At 42.0% G+C, this 20,096-nt stretch overlaps 1 protein-coding gene across 1 annotated transcript in view; it reads right to left on the bottom strand.

Annotated features, from left to right (window-relative positions):
* ADAM12 (ADAM metallopeptidase domain 12) overlaps nucleotides 1–20,096 on the bottom strand; it is a 375,641-nt gene that overhangs the window by 118,981 nt on the left and 236,564 nt on the right. The window contains exon 5 of the mRNA XM_015456854.4: nucleotides 2,824–2,900. Coding sequence (XP_015312340.3) covers nucleotides 2,824–2,900 — 77 coding nt within the window. The remainder of the gene's footprint in view (nucleotides 1–2,823; nucleotides 2,901–20,096) is intronic.

A 20,096-nucleotide genomic window follows, 5' to 3' on the forward strand; every position in this document is an offset into this window, starting at 1 on the left:
CCATTGTCACACAGTTAATTCACCACCCTATCATGTTCTAGGCTGAGAACATCTACCTGGGGTCCCAGAGTACCCATTTTGAATTGGTCACTCACCTTCACCTCAGATGCCACCAGCTCTGACCCCATTTCACCCCCAGCCCTGCTCATCTCTGTCCCCTCCAGGAATTCAAGCACTGGTTTTCCATGAAAACCGGCCCCTTATCCCTCACAACTCTTGAATCATCTACTGACCCTATCCCCACTCCCTTTTCCCTAACCCTTCCCGCTGTGCTCTTGGGGCTCATGGTCCATCCTCAAATCCTCTCCTGATCCAAATCTCTTCCAGCATATTCCTCTTACCTCCTTCCCCTAGCTGAATCCTGGCTGATTCCACTGATATCACCTCCCCTGCAGCCTCTCAGGATGATACTTCGTTACTTAAAATTTCTCCCTTATGTACCTCAGCTCCTTGGTGGTGAACAGTTGTCATCTTTGCTCTAAATTGTCACTTCCAAACTCTCCTCCTTCACCTTCTCCTGAGCGCCCACCCCGCATGCTGGGGGTGCACGTATATTGGAGTCCCTGCCAGGTGGTGGATTTTGTTGCATCTTCAGTAGGTCCTTTCAAGTACTCACACCCCACACTTCCTCAGGAAAGTGAGTCTAAGACACAGATCACTAAAAAAATTTAGAGTCACCAGCCTCTCTAATACCCTTGGAAAAGTCTCTTGAGTCTCACAAAAGTTGCCACCTTTGACTAGGCCTGTCCCACCACCTCTTACCGGAGTTACTGTGAAGGCACCTACCCAAGTCTGCGCTTCTTATACAGTCTTATTTCCAGCCTGGCAGCTGGAGTGCCCCTGTAAAAATGTTAACTCAGATCACATCACTTCAGCTCCAAGCTCCCCTGGCACCCATCATTGGGGGGAGGCCAAAGGATATCTGACCACCTTTGTGACCCCTGGTGATCTTACCTTTCCACTTCCCTTCTGACCTCATTTCTTTCTACTGCCTCCCTGTCCCTGTCCTCTCCAGTTATGCTGACCACCTTGCTGCTCTGGGAATATCCCAGGCATCTTTCCGCTTCAGGAGCTTTGCACATGCTCTTCTGTCTGATATGCCACCTACATCATCTAAAGGGCTCACCTCCTCCCAAACCTCCCTGACTACCTGTTGCCTTTCCTGTCCTCCATCTCAGCTTTGTCTTTCTCCATGATCCTTGACATCATGTATCTTACTCTATGTCCATTGTCTGTTCCTTCCACTAAGAAATGCTCCAGGAAGAACACGTTTTGTTCAGTCATATGTCCCCAGAACCTGGAACAGAACTGGCAATGAGGAAGCACTCAAGTAATGTCTTCTGAATGAATGAATAACTGGAGAGAAGCAAATTCAAACCACAAGGCACCTCCTTCACTTTTCAGAGTAGCAGATATCTTAAAGTTCAATTGTGTTGCATAAATAGGATATAAAAATGCTTTTAAAAAATGCAGGTATGCAGAAATGAGTGTGTGCATGCGAGTGTGTGTGTTCGCTCAATGATTTGGTTCTGTATCTGCTGACTTGGAGAGACAGATGGGGTCGGGTGATAAAAGAAAGCTGTAGAATGATGTATATGACATGATTCTATGTTTGTAAAAATAAATGAATATACACCCCAATCTCTGACTAGGTGTTTACATGCACAAGGGATCAGAAAGCTGGGAGGGGAATTCCCAGTTTGCATTTTTATCTGAGTGGGACTGGAACGGGATAAAGGAGGAAGAGGAACAGCTTTGTGTACATATTTTTAGGTACATGAAAGGACCAATGTTGGTAAATACTTAGAGATAAATCAGATGTATTGAGCAATGGGGAAGATGTGAGCAGACAGAACTCTCATTCTCTGCTGACTGGAGCAGAAGTGAGGGCAGCAAAGAACAAACTGGTAGGTGTGTCACTGTTAGGTGTGTCACATGCACATTCTCATCCTCCATGATCCCACACAGAACCCGCAAAGACGTCACAGGAACTGCTGATATGCAGAATGTGATTCTGCTTTTTAACTCAAGCGGATACATCCTTCCACGGCCTTCTTTCTTCCCTCCTATGGGACCATGACTTGGTGCCTTGGGCCAAAGTTACCCAGGACTCTGAGGATACAAACATTTAGTTCACAAACTCAACAAGTAAATCCAGTAAAAAGGCTGAAACAGCTGGAAATTTATCAAACAAAATGATTTTCCTGGGGAGCACATAAGGGCCACCCGATGGCTAATAACTGTGATGTGGAAGGAAGGGGGCTGCGAGTAACACCTGAGGTTGACTTGTCTAGCATGGGAAGGTAATCGCTTCCTGCATCATACCCATAGCATAGTAGCAAACTCCCTACCGATCCATGCCTATATTCAACTCACCTTGGGCATTGTTAAATTAGTTTCCTTACTTTGTTTCCTTATGAGGGGAGGCCCTTTAAGATTTACATTAAGCCAGCAGCTTCAACATTAGTACGTAATGTTCTGTCCTTTAGCACTGGGAATTATAAAGCATCAGAGCCACATAAATGGAAGCAAATTCACAAAATGCTTGGATGTTGAAATTCAACCAGTTCAGTCACTCTCACCCCACCAGGCCTGAGGACAGCACTGAAAGAGGGGGCATGAACATGAGGCTAAGATCCTGGGTGGCCATGCTCTTGTAAGCAATGCAGCGAGGGCCTCCGTGTTCTCTTGCCCAGGTGAAGGTGCAGCTGAGCTGGGAGCCCCCATCACTGACTCTCAGTGCTTTAGCATGAGCAGGAAAAGACAGAGGTTGTCTGCAGTAGACGGCTGAAGACTAGAGCCACCACGGTCATGGCCACTTACCTGAGACCAGAACAGGTGCTGAGACTGACGGCTGAATCAGAATATCCCCGTACATGTCCATGGTAGTAACAGTGACCCTACAGGGGAGGAGGGGAGAATCCCATTTCAGTTATAACATATTTTTGCCCACTTATAATAAATCAACTGCCTCTAATCCTCTCCACTTGTTTTTAGCTACAGAATTTTCTTTTGAATAAAATATTATTATGCAGCCTTAATATTTAACGCAAAGCCCAACGTGACCCAGACAGGGTCGGGAATATCTGATTTACTTAGAGGTTACCAATAGGGGTTTTTAAATGAACCCTAGTTTCACTCTTGTCTCTCTGACACCCTACAGGAAAGCCCTGATACAGAATGTTTTACAAAATCCAGCAGCAGAACAAATCACATTGACATCACCATTTTACCCTCATGTAAATTGTCTTTTGTAATGAGATGAAGAACTGTAGGGGGTATCTAAGCACACTGTGAAATGTAATAAAACAAGGCCTAAATCTGTGGCTTATGAAAACAGGAAAGCAGATGAGAGGAAGTGGGGGTGAAGAAGGAAGGAGGGGACCTCACTGAATTACCCAGTTGAGAGCTAAAAGTCTATCTCAGCAGGAAAGAAAAATAGGAAGGTCTTCTAAGTCTAAGACAAAAGTTCCCGTGTGTCATGCCTGTAATATTCTATCCTTTGATAATGTCACAGCTTACAAAAAGAAGCCACAGCACAGACACTTCCTTAGTGAAGACAGATATCAGTCCGGAATCAAGGTTAATTTTATCACTGAGCAAAAGGTACGCTGCAGCTCCAGTTAAGTGGCAGACTGGCAAGAAGTGGCTGAGTATACTCAGTACTCCTCACCCAGGTCCTCTGGATGCCAGCTGGGTGCAGATCTCTGCAGAGAAAGGTACATGTATCTTCTCAGGGTTTCCCCTGAGAAGCTCCTCTTTCAAGCAGCTCAGGTGTTAGTCTGTCTCCACTGTACCCTCCTTTGTGCACGGCTCCTTCACACATGACAATAGTCATGCACTTTCTCCAGGGCAGAGCTTGGTGTCCATTTGTTCTGCCCAACAAAACCCACCTTGACTTTGCTAAGAAAAAGCACCAGATGCAATTGAGTAATGAAGAAAACCAGACACCACCATGGGAAAGGGGCTAAGATGATCTCTTGGTCTCAACGTAGATGACAAAATTCTCAGATCACCTAAAAGGCGACGAAAGGAGGGTGATGGGGTTAAGGGGTTGCAGGGACATTTATTATTCTGTTGAGCTTTTTCATATTAATTTTAGAAGTTCTTTATATACTCAGGATATTAACACTCTGCCTGTTATTACATGGGAAATGTCTTTTAACTTTGCTTATGATATTTTTTGTTCAGAGTTTCCGATGTATATCCATTTAAATGCATTTGTCTCTCTCTTCATGCATTTTTTGTATAGCTCAAGGTGGCTGTTTTCAGGATCACAAATACGTCCTTCTTTATTTTCTTCTATCTTTATAGTCTTATAATTAGCTCTTTAATCCATCTGGAATTAATTTTTGTGGGAGTGTGAGGTTCAATGCTAACTTTCCCCTACAAATGAGAGGCAGCTGTGCTTTGCTGCCATTTTTTCCTTTTCTCCGTGATGTGACATGCTACCTTGGCATATATCAAAGGCCCACAATATGTTTGTGGCACCACTTTTGTACTCTTTGTGCTAGCCCACTGAAACAGACATCCATTTGTCTGTTTCTGTGCCAATTCCACACTGTTCCAATGACTATTGCTCTATACTCTATTTTGATATCAGATAGAGTACGTTGTCCTTTAAAATTAAGATGAAATTCACATGCCATAAAACTCACCTTTTAAAAGCATATATAATCAGTGAGTTTTGTTGTATATTCACAATATTATATACTCATCACCACTAATTGATTCTAAAACCTTTCTGTCACCTCAGAAAGAAACCTCATATTCATTAGCAGTCACTTCCCATTCCCTGCTCCTCCATCTCTGGCAACCATTAACCTGCTTTCTATCTCTATGGACTTGCCTGTTCTGTTATTTTATAGAAATGGAATCATACAATAAGTGCCTTTTGTGACTGGCTTCTTTCACTTAAGCATGGTGTTTTCAAGTTCATTCATACTGAGGCATGCATTAGAATGTCATTCCTTTTCTATGGCTGAATCACCTTCTACCGTGTGGATGAAAACATATTTTGCTCATCCAATTGATGAGCACATGAGTTGTTTCTACTTTTTGACTATTATGAGTAATGTTACTATGAACACATGTGTACACATTTTTGTAAGGATGTGTTTTCAGTTCTCTTGGATATGTACTATGAGTAGACATATGGGTCTAAAAGTAAAGTTGCTGGTTATATGGAAACTCAATGTTTAACTCTTTAAAGTACTGCCAAACTATTCTGTTAAGCAGCTGAACCCTTTTACATTCCTGTGAGCATTAGATGAGGGCTCTAATTTCCCCACATACTCACCAACACTTGTTGTTGTTTATCTTTTCCATTATAGCCATTCTAGTGGATATAAAGTGGTATTTCAATGTGGTTTTTGTTTTAATTTTCTTAATCACTAACGATGTTGGGCATCTTTTCATGTGCTTGTTGTCCATTTTTATATTCTTTGAAGATGTGTCTACTCAAATCCTTTGCTTATTTGTAAATTGGATTTTGGTGTTTTTATTGTTGAGTTAGAAGAATTCTTCATATATTTTCAGCACTAGACCCTTATTAGATATAAGATTTACAGATACTTTCTCCCATTTTGTGAGTTGTCATTTTACTTTCTTTTTTTAATTTTTATTTTATTTTTCTTGAGACAGAGCCTTGCTCTGTCACCTAGGCTGGAGTACAGTGGTGTGATCTCGGCTCATTGCAACCTCTGCTTCCCAGGTTCAAGTGATTCTCTTGCCTCAGCCACTGGAATAGCTGGGATTACAGGCACATGCCATCACACCCAGCTACTTTTTGTATTTTTTTGTAGCGATGGAGTTTCACCATACTGGCCAGGCTGGTCTTGAACTACCAACATCAAGTGATCTGCCTGCTTCAGCCTCCCAAAGTGCTGGGATTACAGGCGTGAGCCATCAGGACTGGCCGCTTTTACTTTCTTGATTGTATCTTTTGAAGCTCAAAGTTTTTTATTTGATGAGATCTTATCTATTTTTTTCTTTGGCTGCTTATGCTTCTGGTGCCGTATCTAAGAAACCATTACTTAACCTAAGGTCATAAAGATCTACACGTATACTTTTTTTAAAGAGTTGTATGGGTTTAGCTATTATATTTAGATCTTTAACCATCTTGAATTAATTTTTGTATGTAGCTTGAAGTACAAGTCCAACTTCATTCTTCGGCATGTGGACAGCTAGTTGTTCCAGAACCATTTGTTGAAACACCTACTCTTTTTTCTATTGAATTGTCTTAGTGACTTTCTCCAAATTGTTTTCTTTTGGTACCATTCTTTTCTCAAAAGTTTCTTGGTTATCATTCCCCATTTTCTCTTCAGATGAATTAAAGAATCCAATTTTAAGCTACACAATAATCCATTGAGATCTCAGTTTGTATTACACTGAAGTATAGGTCAGTTTGGGAAGAACTTATATTTTCACAATAAGCAGTTTTTCTATTCTGTACATGGTAAGCAGGCCTCTCCTTTTAACAAGGTCATTTTTAGTCCTTTAGTCTAGTTTTAGATTTTTTTTTCCATGTGGCTATTGGAAAACTTTCGTTAAGCTTATGCATAGATATTGTACAGATTTGCTGCTATCATAAATAGGATCTTTTTTTCCTATTTTGTCTTACATATAATTATTTTTCATGTGAAGGAAAGCTTTTGATTTTGTGAGTTGGTCTTATATTGGGCACTTTTGCCACACCATCCTATCAGTTTGTCAGTTTGTAGTGTATCTTTTTTCTATGTTGCTGATTATATAAATTGCAAACAATGAAAGTACCGTGGGCTTCTTTATGGATCCTTCATGCAACACTGAAGAGTGAAATGGCTAGGCGTGCAGGGGCCATGGCAGGAGAGGACTTGCCTACAGAGGGAAAGCATGTGCAAAGATAGTGGGCGCTGGGGGTGGGGAGTGGCATTCAGGGGTGGGGTTAGTTCTGCTGGGCTGGAAGATTCAGGTGCAGGAGCGTAGCTCTCACGGTGTCCTGTTCCTCCCCCAGAGAACCTGCCATCTTCAATAAGCATGTGGCTTAGGAAAGGATACATCAGGCTTCCACCCAGGCCATCGGGGAAGGCAAAAACCTTGCTACCAGTTCACCTCCTTAGCTTCTGTGTGACATATATTTTGAATGGCTCCAGGGTCCTCTCACTCTAGATAACTCTTAGTTGGGTTGTAGGGGAAGCATGATAATTCTCTTACTATGAGGGGGTTATATAATTGGATCATAATGCTCTGGGGCATCAGGGGGATCCTAGTAACCTCCCAGGCTGGGCTTCACTGGTAGGGATTTTAGCCCTGGGCACATGGCAGGCATAAAGCGGAAGACGATGCAGAAAGTGAAAGGTTGGCAGCTGCTGTTAGGATTTCGGCTGCTCAAGGTAACCAGAATCACTGGGTTTTGACTGTCACAGATCTTTGGGGTCACATACATTACAGAATTTCCTCCATTTTAGAGGAACGTGAAATGCTGCTCTAAGTAGCTAAACACTGGTTAAAAAATTGAAAACCAAATGGTGACAATGATTTTAATTACTGACCTCTGAAATTTCAAGCTCATTTACACTCAATCTCAATTTATTTTAATAGATTATTTATTAAATGTACTTTCAAATTAAATACACAGATATATAAGCTCGTTAAAGCATGAGCTTAGAACAAATTAGTATCAAATTAATTTCCAGTTCAACAACTCAGCTGAAGTATTGCTTATGAAGGAGGAGGGGGTGGATTTTAGCTCTCATAAACTGTTGCTTAAGGTAAACAATATCAGTCATTAGTAGAGTTAACAACTGATTTCCAGCTTTAACATCACTTTTGTATCACCTTCAGACAGTTGACTAACAAGTCCATTGTTCATTCCTGACAGTGATTAACTTCTTAGATTACTGATCATAATTATTAGAACTCCGAATTCTAGATTTTCCAAGGCAATCACAATTTCATGAAATTTAATTTTTTTCAATATGTCTCATTAAATGTTTAAACAAATGTGATTTAGTTTTTATAACATAAGTCAACACACAGATAATCTCACAACTCAGCAAAACATGGTTGTTACACCATGCATCACGTGGTTGGTTGGGAAATTTGATTATGGGGAGTGGAGGAGATGCAGTCTTCAACCCCTGGGGGTTGGGGGTGACCCTCTTAGTGACAAACGCAGAGAGAGAGTACAGGCTACATCACCACTAGTGGCCAGCAGTGGCCGCTCGAGACAATCTCCAGGTGAGTGTGTGCCCTGCCCAAGGGCGCACCTCTGAGTGCACTAATGCTAAAAGGCGGGCACCAACCAGGCCTTGTGGGTTCACAACACTGGGTTTGCTGGGTCTGAATATGCACACCAGAAAGAGACCCAGCAGGGAGCCATCATGCCTAAGAGGGTCTTACGCCCAGGGTCCCCTGACCTGTTGATCACCACACGGCCCTTACCAGCCAGCTGTGGCCACAGTCCTCTGCAGACCTTCCGACACTGCATCCCTTTTCCTCTCTCTGATTGCCTCAAGGGCGCCAAACTGTATAGCTCTTTGTCTCTAAAGACATTGTCTTATGTCTCTAAAGACACTGCCGAACAAGACATGGTCCCACTAGGCCAGGCCGTCTTTGCCTAGTTCTGCTGATCCAAGACATTCTATTTCTACCAACGAAACACAACACAGAAAAAGAGCCCCAAACATGCATAACCACAAAATTACATCTTTTCCTTTTCAAAAAACCTCTAACCATGTATTTTATATACTTATTACTTAACCTAATGCATTTTCCCACTCCAGTAGAACAACTTTTCCTTCTGTTTAACACTATCAATCAAATATAATGGTGGGTAAGAGGAAGATGCAATAAGAACTCTTGAACTTGAAAATTGGTAGCCCTCAACTCTACGCCATGTGGGAAGTAAAATCAAACGTCTGTTACCCAACTCTCAGTGGACTAGAAGGAAAGGCATTTTATATGCTTAAGTGGTAACAAAGATGGCTTGACCTTGCGATTAGAAAGGAATGCTACCAGACAAAGTCTGTTAGGGAGTACGCCAAATGAAAATTATTCTGAATGCTTTCTGTAGGGGAACTTTGTAGGGTCTTCCCAGACTCCTTGCCATATGGAATGTGCCAAACTATCTTGATTTAGTGCTTGAATCACACAATGTTCTAGCCAGAAGGAAGCTTTGGGTCATCTAAGGCCAACCTTTCTCTTTTAGCCAGTCCCTTCCCTGAATGGATGGGAAACCAAGGCCTAAATAACCATCAAAGGTCACAGAGCTGGTTAATGGTAGGGCAAGAACTAAAATCCAGGCCTCTCAACTCCAGGCCAGATGCTTCCCTCCATACCTGGCAGTCAGAAACATGAGTTTCTCTCTCTTTTAGAAAAGAAAAGCGGCCGGGACCAGCTCAGTCGGGGAGACCCTAACCCAGTGGCACTAGAGGAATTAAAGACACACACACAGAAATATAGAGGTGTGGAGTGGGAAATCAGGAGTCTCACAGCCTTCAGAGCTGAGAGCCCTGAACAGAGATTTACCCATGTATTTACTGACAGCAAGCCCGTGATAAGCATTGTTTCTACAGATTATAGATTAACTAAAAGTATTCCTTATGGGAAACAAAGGGATGGGTTGAAATAAAGGGATGGGTTGGACTAGTTATCTGCAGCAGGAGCATGTCCTTAAGGCACAGACCCCTCATGCTATTGTTTGTGGTTTAAGAACGCCTTTAAGTGGTTTATCCGCCCTGGGTTCCTTGCCCTCATTCCGGTAAACCCACAACCTTCCAGCATGGGTGTCTTGGCCATCACAAACATGTCATAGTGCAGGAGACATATTCTTTATGGTCAGTTTTGGGGCCAGGATATGGCCAGATTTTGGGGGGGTCTGTTCCCAACAAAAAGTTGTCACCTAAAATCCATACATGGGTGGAATGCTTTTCCTGAGTACTGCGGAGCCTCATTACAGTGTCACTCATGGCATCATAGGAAAGTGAAGTCATTTCCAAACTCAGAGAAAAGCCCATAAATAGTAGGGGTCAAGGGTGGGTAAGCGTACATGTGTATGGGTGTATGTGTGTCTACAGGTGTGTATGTGTATATATGTGGGCATGTATGTATATTTGTGTGTGTGCATGTGCATGGATGTGTATGTATATGGGTTGTGTGGGTGTGCACGTATATATATGCATGTGTGCATATGGGTGTGCATGTGTATATGGTGTGCATGTGTGTATGTGTGTATATGGTATGCATGTGTGAATATGCATGTGTGTATATGGTGTGTATGTGTGTATACGCAGTGTATGGTGTGCATGTGTGTATGTGTGTAGGATGCATGTGTGTATATGTGTGTGAATATGGTGTGTGTGTATATGTGTGTGAATATGGTGTGCATGTGTGTATATGTGTGGATATGGGTGTGCATGTGTGTATATGTGTGGATATGGGTGTGCATGTGTGTATATGTATGTGTGTATATGGGTATGCATGTGTGTATATGTGGACACATGTGTATATTTGTGTGTATGTGCATGTGTATGTATATGGGAGTGGGTGTGTGTGTGTATGTATGTGTGTATATAGTGTGCATATGTGTATATGTATGTGCATATATGGGTGTGCATGTGTGTATATGTGTGCGTGTGGGTATGTATGTGTATATGCATTGTGTGTATATGGGTTTGTGTGTATGTGTGTTTCTGGGTGTGTATATGTACATGCATGTCTGTTGCCAGCCTGCATTTCAGCATGACTGCAGTCAGGTCCTTATTCCCTTGCACGCAAGCCCCAACATACAATATGTTTGCTTGAGAATAAAACAAGGTGACAATGCATCTGAGCAAAGAAAAAGTGACTTTGCAGCTCTGTGTGTTTCTATAACTGGGCTACATTACACTTAGTCCTGAGAGTGTGCAGGGCAGGATCATGAAGCAATAAGTCACCACACCCATCCTCCAAGGATCTCTGCTCCCATGTCCATAACAAGAACCATGTCTGGTTAAAAGACTATCAAGAACTAACCTCAGGGGCCCCTGAAATCATTTTGCTGTGCTACAATTCTGCAGACAGAACAAACGCTTACAAAATCACGTTCACAGTCTTTGAGATCTCCAGGCAAACTGGGCCTGGGAACAGCACGTCTGCAATAGTGAGACCACTAGATCCATCCAGAATTGGAAATCTTGAGGTTGAGTCTTGGAGTCTCAGTTTTTAATCTGTGTAATGGGACAGGCACTTAGTTGTCCAGAGCTTTGTGGATCAAATGAACATGACATGGGGATGCAATTCACAAAATGTAAGGCATTATTACAAATCTGGAATATGAACATAAATATTTTAAACCCACTCTGCTGTAAGCTCTATTTTCCACCTGCTATTTTCCTCTACACTGACCATTGCTCAGTGTATTTTTGTTGAATGAATGAATGAATGAATGAATGAATGAATGAATGGATGTGCATGAGAGAAACTGACCCATTAGAGAGAAGGGAGGGTTATTTGCTTATACCCTGTCACTTGGCTCTAACTCCCAACTGCAAATCTTCTTGGATATTGTGTGAAAATGCACACGAAGGGGTTAGCAGGGGCAGGGGTCAGAAGACCTATGGGGCCATTTGCAATTTGATGGAGACACACAAGCCTGAACAACTCAGTTATCAGCATGTTCATCTGCCTTACTCTCAGCTGCATCCCAGCTTCTCATCTGTTCTCAGAATCTACAAGGGATTTCAGAAGGAACACATGGTACAGCATGGGGAAGAAGTGCTATGAAATGATCACTGGCATAGCAGTGGCCATGGCTGGCTCACTTCTCTAAAGCCCTGACTGCGTGCCAGGCTCGGTGTCTGTTTCATTGTCACATCCCACAGCTGATTAAGTGCTTGAGCTGGGATTTGAACCTGGGTAGTCGGACTCTGGCTTGTGATCCCAACTGTGGCGTATACTGTCTCTAGACAGAAGGTCTATCTTAGAGCCTGCCCTTTCCTGACAATTTTATGGAAGAAAAGTCACTAAAACAGTGAGTTCCTCTGGAAACATGGGTTTGCCCCTTGCATTGTTTGACTCCCAAAGCATCTCTGTTATGGGCACACCATGTCATATGTTGTTAGAGTGTATGTTCCCTGAGGACATCCTCCCTTCCGCAGACTTGCCACAGAGTAAGGATGTTTACTGGTCTGAGTTCAGTTGGGCCTTGGAGTGATGCACTTAGTGAATCTCCAGAGGCCTGTTCTGGCCTCTCCTCTCCTCAGATTCCAGGACTTTGGTTCAGCTGAACATACTCTGCTCTCCCCCAAGAGCATTCTCTAGGTGTCTCTCATTGTAAATGAATGCCACCCCCTTCCCCAATCCACCCCATTGCAGTTTTATAGACTAATTCCATTACAACAAACACCATAGCCAGAAACGTATAACCGAGACTCAGTGTTTTGTTCCAAGTGAACTGGAGGCGTGTAGCACAGCATATAGGAGCTGAGACTCTCCCATCCAAGAGATACCCAGGCCAGACCCTGCTTAGCTTCCAAGATCAGATAAGATCAGGCTCATTCTGGGTAGGATGGCCTCAGACTAGGAGCTCAGATTCTAGAGTCAGACTATTTGGGTTTGAATCCTTATTAACTGCAGGTGTGGCCTAGTTATTTAACCCCTCGAGGTCTCAGTATTCTCATCTGGGTATAAAGATAGAAAAAATTAATCTTTGGTGAAGATCAAACAACAGAATATATAAAAAGTTCTGTGCACAGTGTCTTGCCTATTGTCGATATTTACTCAATGTTGGCTACCGCATTGGACACTCAGTAAACATTTGTTGAATAAGTGGATGAATGAATGACTGAATAAACACACACATGCGTGAAAAGGTAGGGGCTGTCACCATTGTGGAAGATGATACTGGCCTAAGAAATTTGAGTTTGATTGAGGAGGCATTGGGGGAAGCTGCTGATGATTTGGGAGGATCAAAATGTAAATGCAATCTTGTGACATAAATAGAAAGATGTTTTAGAAGGATCATTCAGGCAGGAGTGGGGTCTGGATTAAAGCTAGGTGAGATTGGGAGTGGGGAGAAAAAGTCAGGCGGCTAAAACATTTTGCAGCTGTGAGGAAGGGAGGGCCTGAGCTGGTGCAGCCATGTGACGGTGGACAGGAAAGGGTGTGGAATGTGCTATGGAGGTAGGAGTCACCACAGGACCTGGGTGAAGACCCAAGGGAGAGAAGGCACTGGTGTTGAGTGCCTCGGCCAGTGGGACAGGAGAGCAGCCTGTGAGGGAGAGGCAGGCAGGGAGAACTGGTGAGTTAGGTATGTGTGGAATACAACAACAGCAGGGAAATTCAATCCATTCTCAATGATGTTTTAAGAATACGATGATGGGCCTGGCTTGTGGAGTCCTAGTTAGGTAGGGGGAGTCAGACTAACAGGATTGGGGGAAAGCAAAATGAAGAAGCAGATAAACTATAAGTCTGTCTTTCTTCATGGTCCAATACACATATCCCTCCTGTGCACATAACTCACAATCTTCCTGTGCTCAGGTATCACCAGACCCCCAGCTGATAGAAAATTGCAAGTTAGTTCAATGCAACCTTCGTGTTATCAACATTGCACAAAACTCTCTTCAGCACACCGCACAAGCACCATCCTATAAAATCTCCAGCAAACCTTTGTCTCCTTGCAGTCAGCTCCTCTCTTGCTGGCCTGCCCATTGCTCCTTTGCAATGTATTTTCCTACGATCTCTAATAAATCTCCCTTTCTTTACCTACAACTGTCTTGGTAAATTCTTCTTACTCCCATGCTGCTGGCCCAGATAGCCACTGCCCACCCGCAACAGCACTTACACTTGATACACTTATGAGATGTGCATGATCTCTGACTTTCCCCTTCCCTCCAGAATTATCTTTTCATCTCTGTTAGATGCTCTCTAACTGTAATAAACTGTGGTTAACTCCTGACATTCATCGCCCTGATGTGTTTAGTCCAAGCCAGTTGTAGAAGATACTATCCCTTTCTGACAATCGGTAGTTGCCATGGAAATGAATGGGATGTCACCCAAACAACACTTTTGGCCAAAATATTAGATTCTATCCTCACCTGATGGTCCAGGCTCAGTTCATCTCAGCTGGTCTCCTTTGACACTATCAAAGCAAATGCTCTATATTTTTTCCAGTGAGAAACATATACCACGAATGAAACTTTTTTGGGTCCTGATCACGTCCAGGGGTGAGACATTTTTTTCTTCCTTTCATTCCATGCACCTGGCCTCTGCTGCCATCTCCTCTCACCTGGGCTTCAGGCTCTTCCACAAGAGGGCCCTGCCTGACCCTGACAGGGCAGGGGACCCTCCCCCTCCCCTCCTGTTCGCTCTGACTACAATTTCATGCTGGAGCCACGGGGTGCTTTTCAAAGCCCAAACATAGTCATGACATGCCTTGGGGAAGGCCTTTTAGTGGTCTCCTAATGTTGATCACAACCAAGGCTGTCACCATGGTCTTCAGGTCCTATACGCTCTGACTTTCATTAGCTTTTAAACACTTCCTTCCCCTCACCTGCCACCCCAGGTAAAACTCAGCAGCAGCCCAGAATGTTTCTCCTCCTGTCCCCCAGTTCATGCCTTCTCAGCCTCCAGCTGTTGGTTCACATGTTCCTTTCCCTGTAAAGCCTTCCATGATCCCTCAGACCAGACTAGGGCCCCGTGGCCTTTCCTTTGGTGCACTTAGCCCAGATGTTAATTATGTTTGTGATTACCAGGATAAGGGGAGTCTTCTTCCTCTAGCCTCCCCCCACCCATGGGTTCCCTTGTCTGTTTCAATCCCTGCTGTGTTCTCAGTGTAAGGGGGCATGTGAACAGGTCATGGTGCTTGGTTGACAACATGCATGTAACAGACGAATGTATTCCCTCCAAAGCACTGACAGCATCTAGCCTTTCTGGGGGCCTCTGCCAGCCTTTCCCAGAGCTGTCTTTTGGCACGTAAACAGCAGAAATGTCACGCGGATAGTCTCCCACAGGCCTTATTAAAAGTAACAGTATAAAACACAATCTCCCCTTAGATGTGGTCAGCAAAGGATAAAGCCACAAATATTTTATCCTGTCAGGACAGTTGAGAAAAAAGATGTGATTAACTCCAAAATTAAAATCAGCCACTCTTCTGAGTCAACCAGCTTATACCAATTGTCGAGATATTTAAAAAAAAAAAAAAAAGCACTATACGCTATAGTCACCAAAAAGTGGTTCTTATTTTATATATAATTTTAAATTTAGGAAAATTCACTGTGTGCTGACTTTAGCAGATAAGGAGATGAGTCAGCAAATTTCTTTTTGTTTTCCAGCCTGATTCAATAAAAACAAAACCCTAAAATCTGCATCTGGGTCCTCACCACGAAAAACAATACAAGGCCTCGGACCCTCCTTAAGGGCCTCCTGCTGGAAGGACCAGCTGTTCTGGGCTGTGGGTTTTACTTAGTGAACAACATTGTTCACTCCCCATCTTTACTGTAACAAGGCTGACTGCTTGGAAAGGCATTCAGAGGAATGAGGAAAGGGAACGACTGGGTTAAAAGAAAAGTCACCATTTTTCTAATTATAAAAGCAACATGGGCTTGATGCTTCTGGAGATTTGGGGGTGCCAATTAATCTATCTTTCAGTTGCTTCCCCTAGTGGAGATGATCCACAGAGTCAGATGAAGATCAAAATACAGCATCAGCTTAATGACTACCAAAAAAAGAGGCTTCTGGTATATTCTGGAGAGGACACTAGTTTAGGCCTAGACAGTAGAGAGGCTTCCTGCAATTTCCAATTTCCGTCCTCCCCACACCCCAACCTCTTTCCCCTTCTTCCCAGCCAAAGCCTCAGGACCCATCTTGGGGAAGGTGGAGATGAGGAACGCTGCTGCCTAGAGGACTCCATGGAGGGAGGGAGCGGCAAGTCTCACCCACTACTGACTTCAAGGGCTGCCCAACACAGGGGCTGCAGCCACTCCCCAGTTAGCAGGGACCAGGGATTTTCAGGGCCTGTCTCCTCCCACCCTCTTCCCTGTAAAGAGACAGTTCCACGGGGAGGACTAGGGGAAGAGGAGGGGAATGGAGCAGACATTCACCCTTTCACACAGTCACCACATGGAAAAGGAGGAGAGGAAAAATGTGAGCCCCTGCTCCTGTGCACACGTGAATCAGAGAGCCCAGAAAAGCACAGAGTCCCGCACCACATGGAGAAAACCACTGTCAATATCCTGGAGCCCTTCCATCAGGGCTGTTTACTAAGATGCCTGGATATGTAGCCTTCAGCTTTTGCAATCCAAATCCCAAACAGATCTGGCAGCTGCTGAACCTCTGTTTCTCTAGTCCTCTATTTCTTCACCTTCTCACTTACTGCATTTTTCCTCCCAAGTGAGAAAAAAGGGGAAAAAGTACTGTGATAGTGAACATTGAGTATCAACTTGATTGGATTGAAGGATGCAAAGTATTATTCCTGGGTGTGTCTGTGAGGGTGTTGCCAAAGGAGATCAACATTTGAGTCAGTGGACGGGGAGAGGCCTACCCATCCTCAATGGGTGGGCACCATCTAATCAGCTAGATTAAAGCAGGCAGAGGAATGTGGAAGGACTAGAGTGGCTGAGTCTTCTGGCCTTCACCTTTCTCCTGTGCTGAATGTTTCCTGCCCTTGAACATCGGACTTCAAGTTCTTCAGCTTTTGGACCCTTGGACCTACACCAGTGGTTTGCCAGGGGCTCTTGGGCCTTCAGCCACAGACTGAAGGCTGCACCATAGGCTTTCATACTTTTGAGGTTTTGGGATTTGGACTGGCGTCCTTACTCCTCAGCCTGCAGATGGCCGATTGTGAGGCCTTATCTTGTGATCATGTGAGTCAGTACTCCTTAATAAACTCCCCTTCATATATACATCTATCCTATTAGTTCTATCCCTCTAGAGAACCCCGACTAATACAAATGCCTAAGAAAAAGAAAAGTAGTATGGGAGATTGAAACAGAATGTACAAAAGTATTCAAATAACGTTGGAAGCATATTTTACACGTTCTCGAGATGTCCGTATTAGACAAGCACTGTTCACCGTCATAGATTGTGGCCGTTTGGAAAACTGGAGCCTATTGCGGTATTTCTGAGATCTCTCTTTTCTGTTTCTTTCTGAAATAACAATTTACACTGTGGAGACAGCCTTAGTGCTGAGTCTGAAAACATATTTTAAGTGAGATCTTAGTGGGGTAAAAGAGAACAAAAATGTCAAATATGAACTCATGACCCTGCCTATGAGGTTGATCCACAGATCTTTACTTTAGGACTCCATCTTTCTCTGTACTCTAGGTTCTTATATATCCATCTGCCTACAGAACACCTTTACTTGGCTGTCCTATGACAAACACAACACTGACAAACCAAGACTCATCTCCTCTGCCTTCCAACCAACAATTGCTCCTTAATGGTACCAGTGAGAAACAAATTGCCCATCCAACGGCTTAAGTGGAAGGGAAAGTCCCACTGATGACACCTCCGCTACCCCCTATCCCTTGATCCTGTCTCCTTTGACTTCCCAAGCACTCTTGACTCTGGCCAGTTGCTGACCATTCCAAGGCCCACTTCTGTAGGCAAAATTTTCACTAACTACAATGGACCCATAAGAAATCTTCCCATCTTCTGTCTACCAATATTCCTACCCATCTTTCTTCCATTCTGTCGTCAGAGACCCTTTCTGAACTGAACAGGCCATTCTGCTGCATGAGAACTTCCTATGGCTCCCAATTCTCAATAGGTAAAGTTGAAACTCTTTAGTATTGAAAGGTTTCATCCCCATCATGCTGTTCTTCTTTGCCCACTTTTAAAGACCCAGATTAATGTTACTTCCTTAGTGAAATGGCCTCCAAAGAATTAAAATCAGCCACAGTTAAAATACCACAATGGTATTTTGTACTCTTCTCCTATTATAGTAATTATATTAAAACATGTTTTTTAAATGTCTTTAAAATGCTCTGTGCCTCTCCAGTAGAATTTATATGCTGAGGAATATATTTTAGTCAGCCTATCTCCCCACAGCCTAACAGTGTCTGCAAACAGGAGGTGCTGAATAAATGTTTGCTGAGTGAATAGATGAAGAAATCAATTTTACATGGCATCACCTAAGACAATGCGATGCTAGATGGATAATTTTATTAAAAATCTAGTATATGCAAGATGCTATGTGAGGCTCTATGGGGGTAGGAAAGGGATAGATAGCATTCCCCACTCACAAAAGCTATTATAGTCTCTATAAGAAACAGTATAGGTTATCATAGAAGAAATACTATCAGTTATAATACTTTTAATCTGAAGATATTAATGGATTGAATTACCTTAGTAGATATACTAATACTGAACTATCCTTGCATTCTTCAGTTAAGTATAATTTGGTCAGAAAGTATTTTAAAAATATGTACTGGATAGGGTTTGTAAAGTTTACTTAGGATTTTTGCAACTATGTCCATAATTGAAACTAGTCTGTAGGATTCATTCTGTGCATGCCCTTTTTCTTGTTTTAGTAGCTCCTTCCACCCCCTCCTTTAAAGAAATTATTCTTTTTTTCTCAGGAACTATTTGTCTCTTATATGTTAGCTAAAACTCACTGGTTAAATCATTTGAGTCTGATCTTATTTTTGTAAGTAAATATTAAAAATACTATTAAAAATTTAATTTCTTCATATAGTTATATTTAAATTTTCTTCTTTCGCCTTGAACCAGTGTTAACAATTTTACATTTTTAAGAAAGTGGTTAGTATTGTTCACAACATTCTTGTGATTTAAAAAATCTCTGAATAACAATACTTATATCCCTCTTTGCATTCTTAATATTATTTACTTAGGAATTCTTTCTTTCTTGATTAATTTGGTAAATGTTTTGTCCATTTTATGAATATTTTCAAAGCACCAGCTTTTGGTTTAATTTATCTTCTCTCTTGAGTTTTTTTTTGGGGGGGGTCTTTCTTTTCATTAATTTCTGCTCATTTAAAAAATCTTCATTTCTGAGAGAGGTATATTTAAATCTCCCACTCTGTGAATGTGTCCAGACATTTTCAGTGACTTGCTTTATAAATTAAGCTTATCAACTTTACATCTAGAGACTTTTCTTTTGAGGAAAAATTGCAACATGTTGTCTGTATTGAAAGTTTTTTTGGTAACCTTCTAGGAACCAAAAAAGCTTTAGTCAATAATGTCTAATCTTTAATGGTTTTTTGTTTTGTTTCAGATTTTAAGAAATCCTTTCATTAGGAGCTGGGCTAAAGCTTAGTTCTAGATGAATCTATATAATTAGATTAAATGTTATACCTGGATTCTGTCATTTATTGTTTTATATATTTTGAGACAATTTTGCTAACATATACAGTTTCAAAATTCTTTTACTACCCTTCTAAATTGCTCCTTTTATCATTACAGAATTACCCTATTATCCCTATTCATGTCATTTTTGCCTTAAGGTCTAGCTTCTCTGATGTTACCACTACAGCAGCTTTTTTTTTTTTTTTTGGATTAAGATTTGTCTACAATATCTTTTTCCATTCCTTTTCTTTGTTTTCACAGCCATTTTATATTTTGGGTGTGAATCTTGTAAAAACGATGCAGCTGGATTTTATTTTAAATTCTATGCAGATTATCTGTTTTCATTTTCACAAAGAGATTCCATCTATTTACATATAATGAGATTAATATGTTGACTCATTTTTATCTTACTATTTCATGATTTTCTATTCTTTAAATAGTTATACTTAAAATTGCAGGACACGCTCTTATCAAAATCTAAAGTTAATCAGCATGTCTATTATTCTCTAGCACAATACAAATTCTTAAACCATTTTAAATCTATTAGCTCATCTGGTTTTAAACCACCCAAATTTGGTCACTGTTGTAACAGTCATTTTAAGAAGCTTATTTAAATTTATTCACATGCATTATTTTGCTTAGTAGTGCCTCTGACTTCCTGTCCTTGCTGCTGCTGATCAATTTCCTTCCTACTGAGCTATTCTTTGTTAGTTATCCTTTGGTAGATACCTTCGTTGGAATCTGAGGGTAGTAAATTCTCTCATCTTTGTATGAACATGTCTATTTCATTTTTATTCTTATAAAATAATTAATGAATATAGGATTGAGAC

Source organism: Macaca fascicularis, chromosome 9, assembly GCF_037993035.2.
Source record: "Macaca fascicularis isolate 582-1 chromosome 9, T2T-MFA8v1.1".
Classification (NCBI taxonomy): domain Eukaryota; kingdom Metazoa; phylum Chordata; class Mammalia; order Primates; family Cercopithecidae; genus Macaca; species Macaca fascicularis.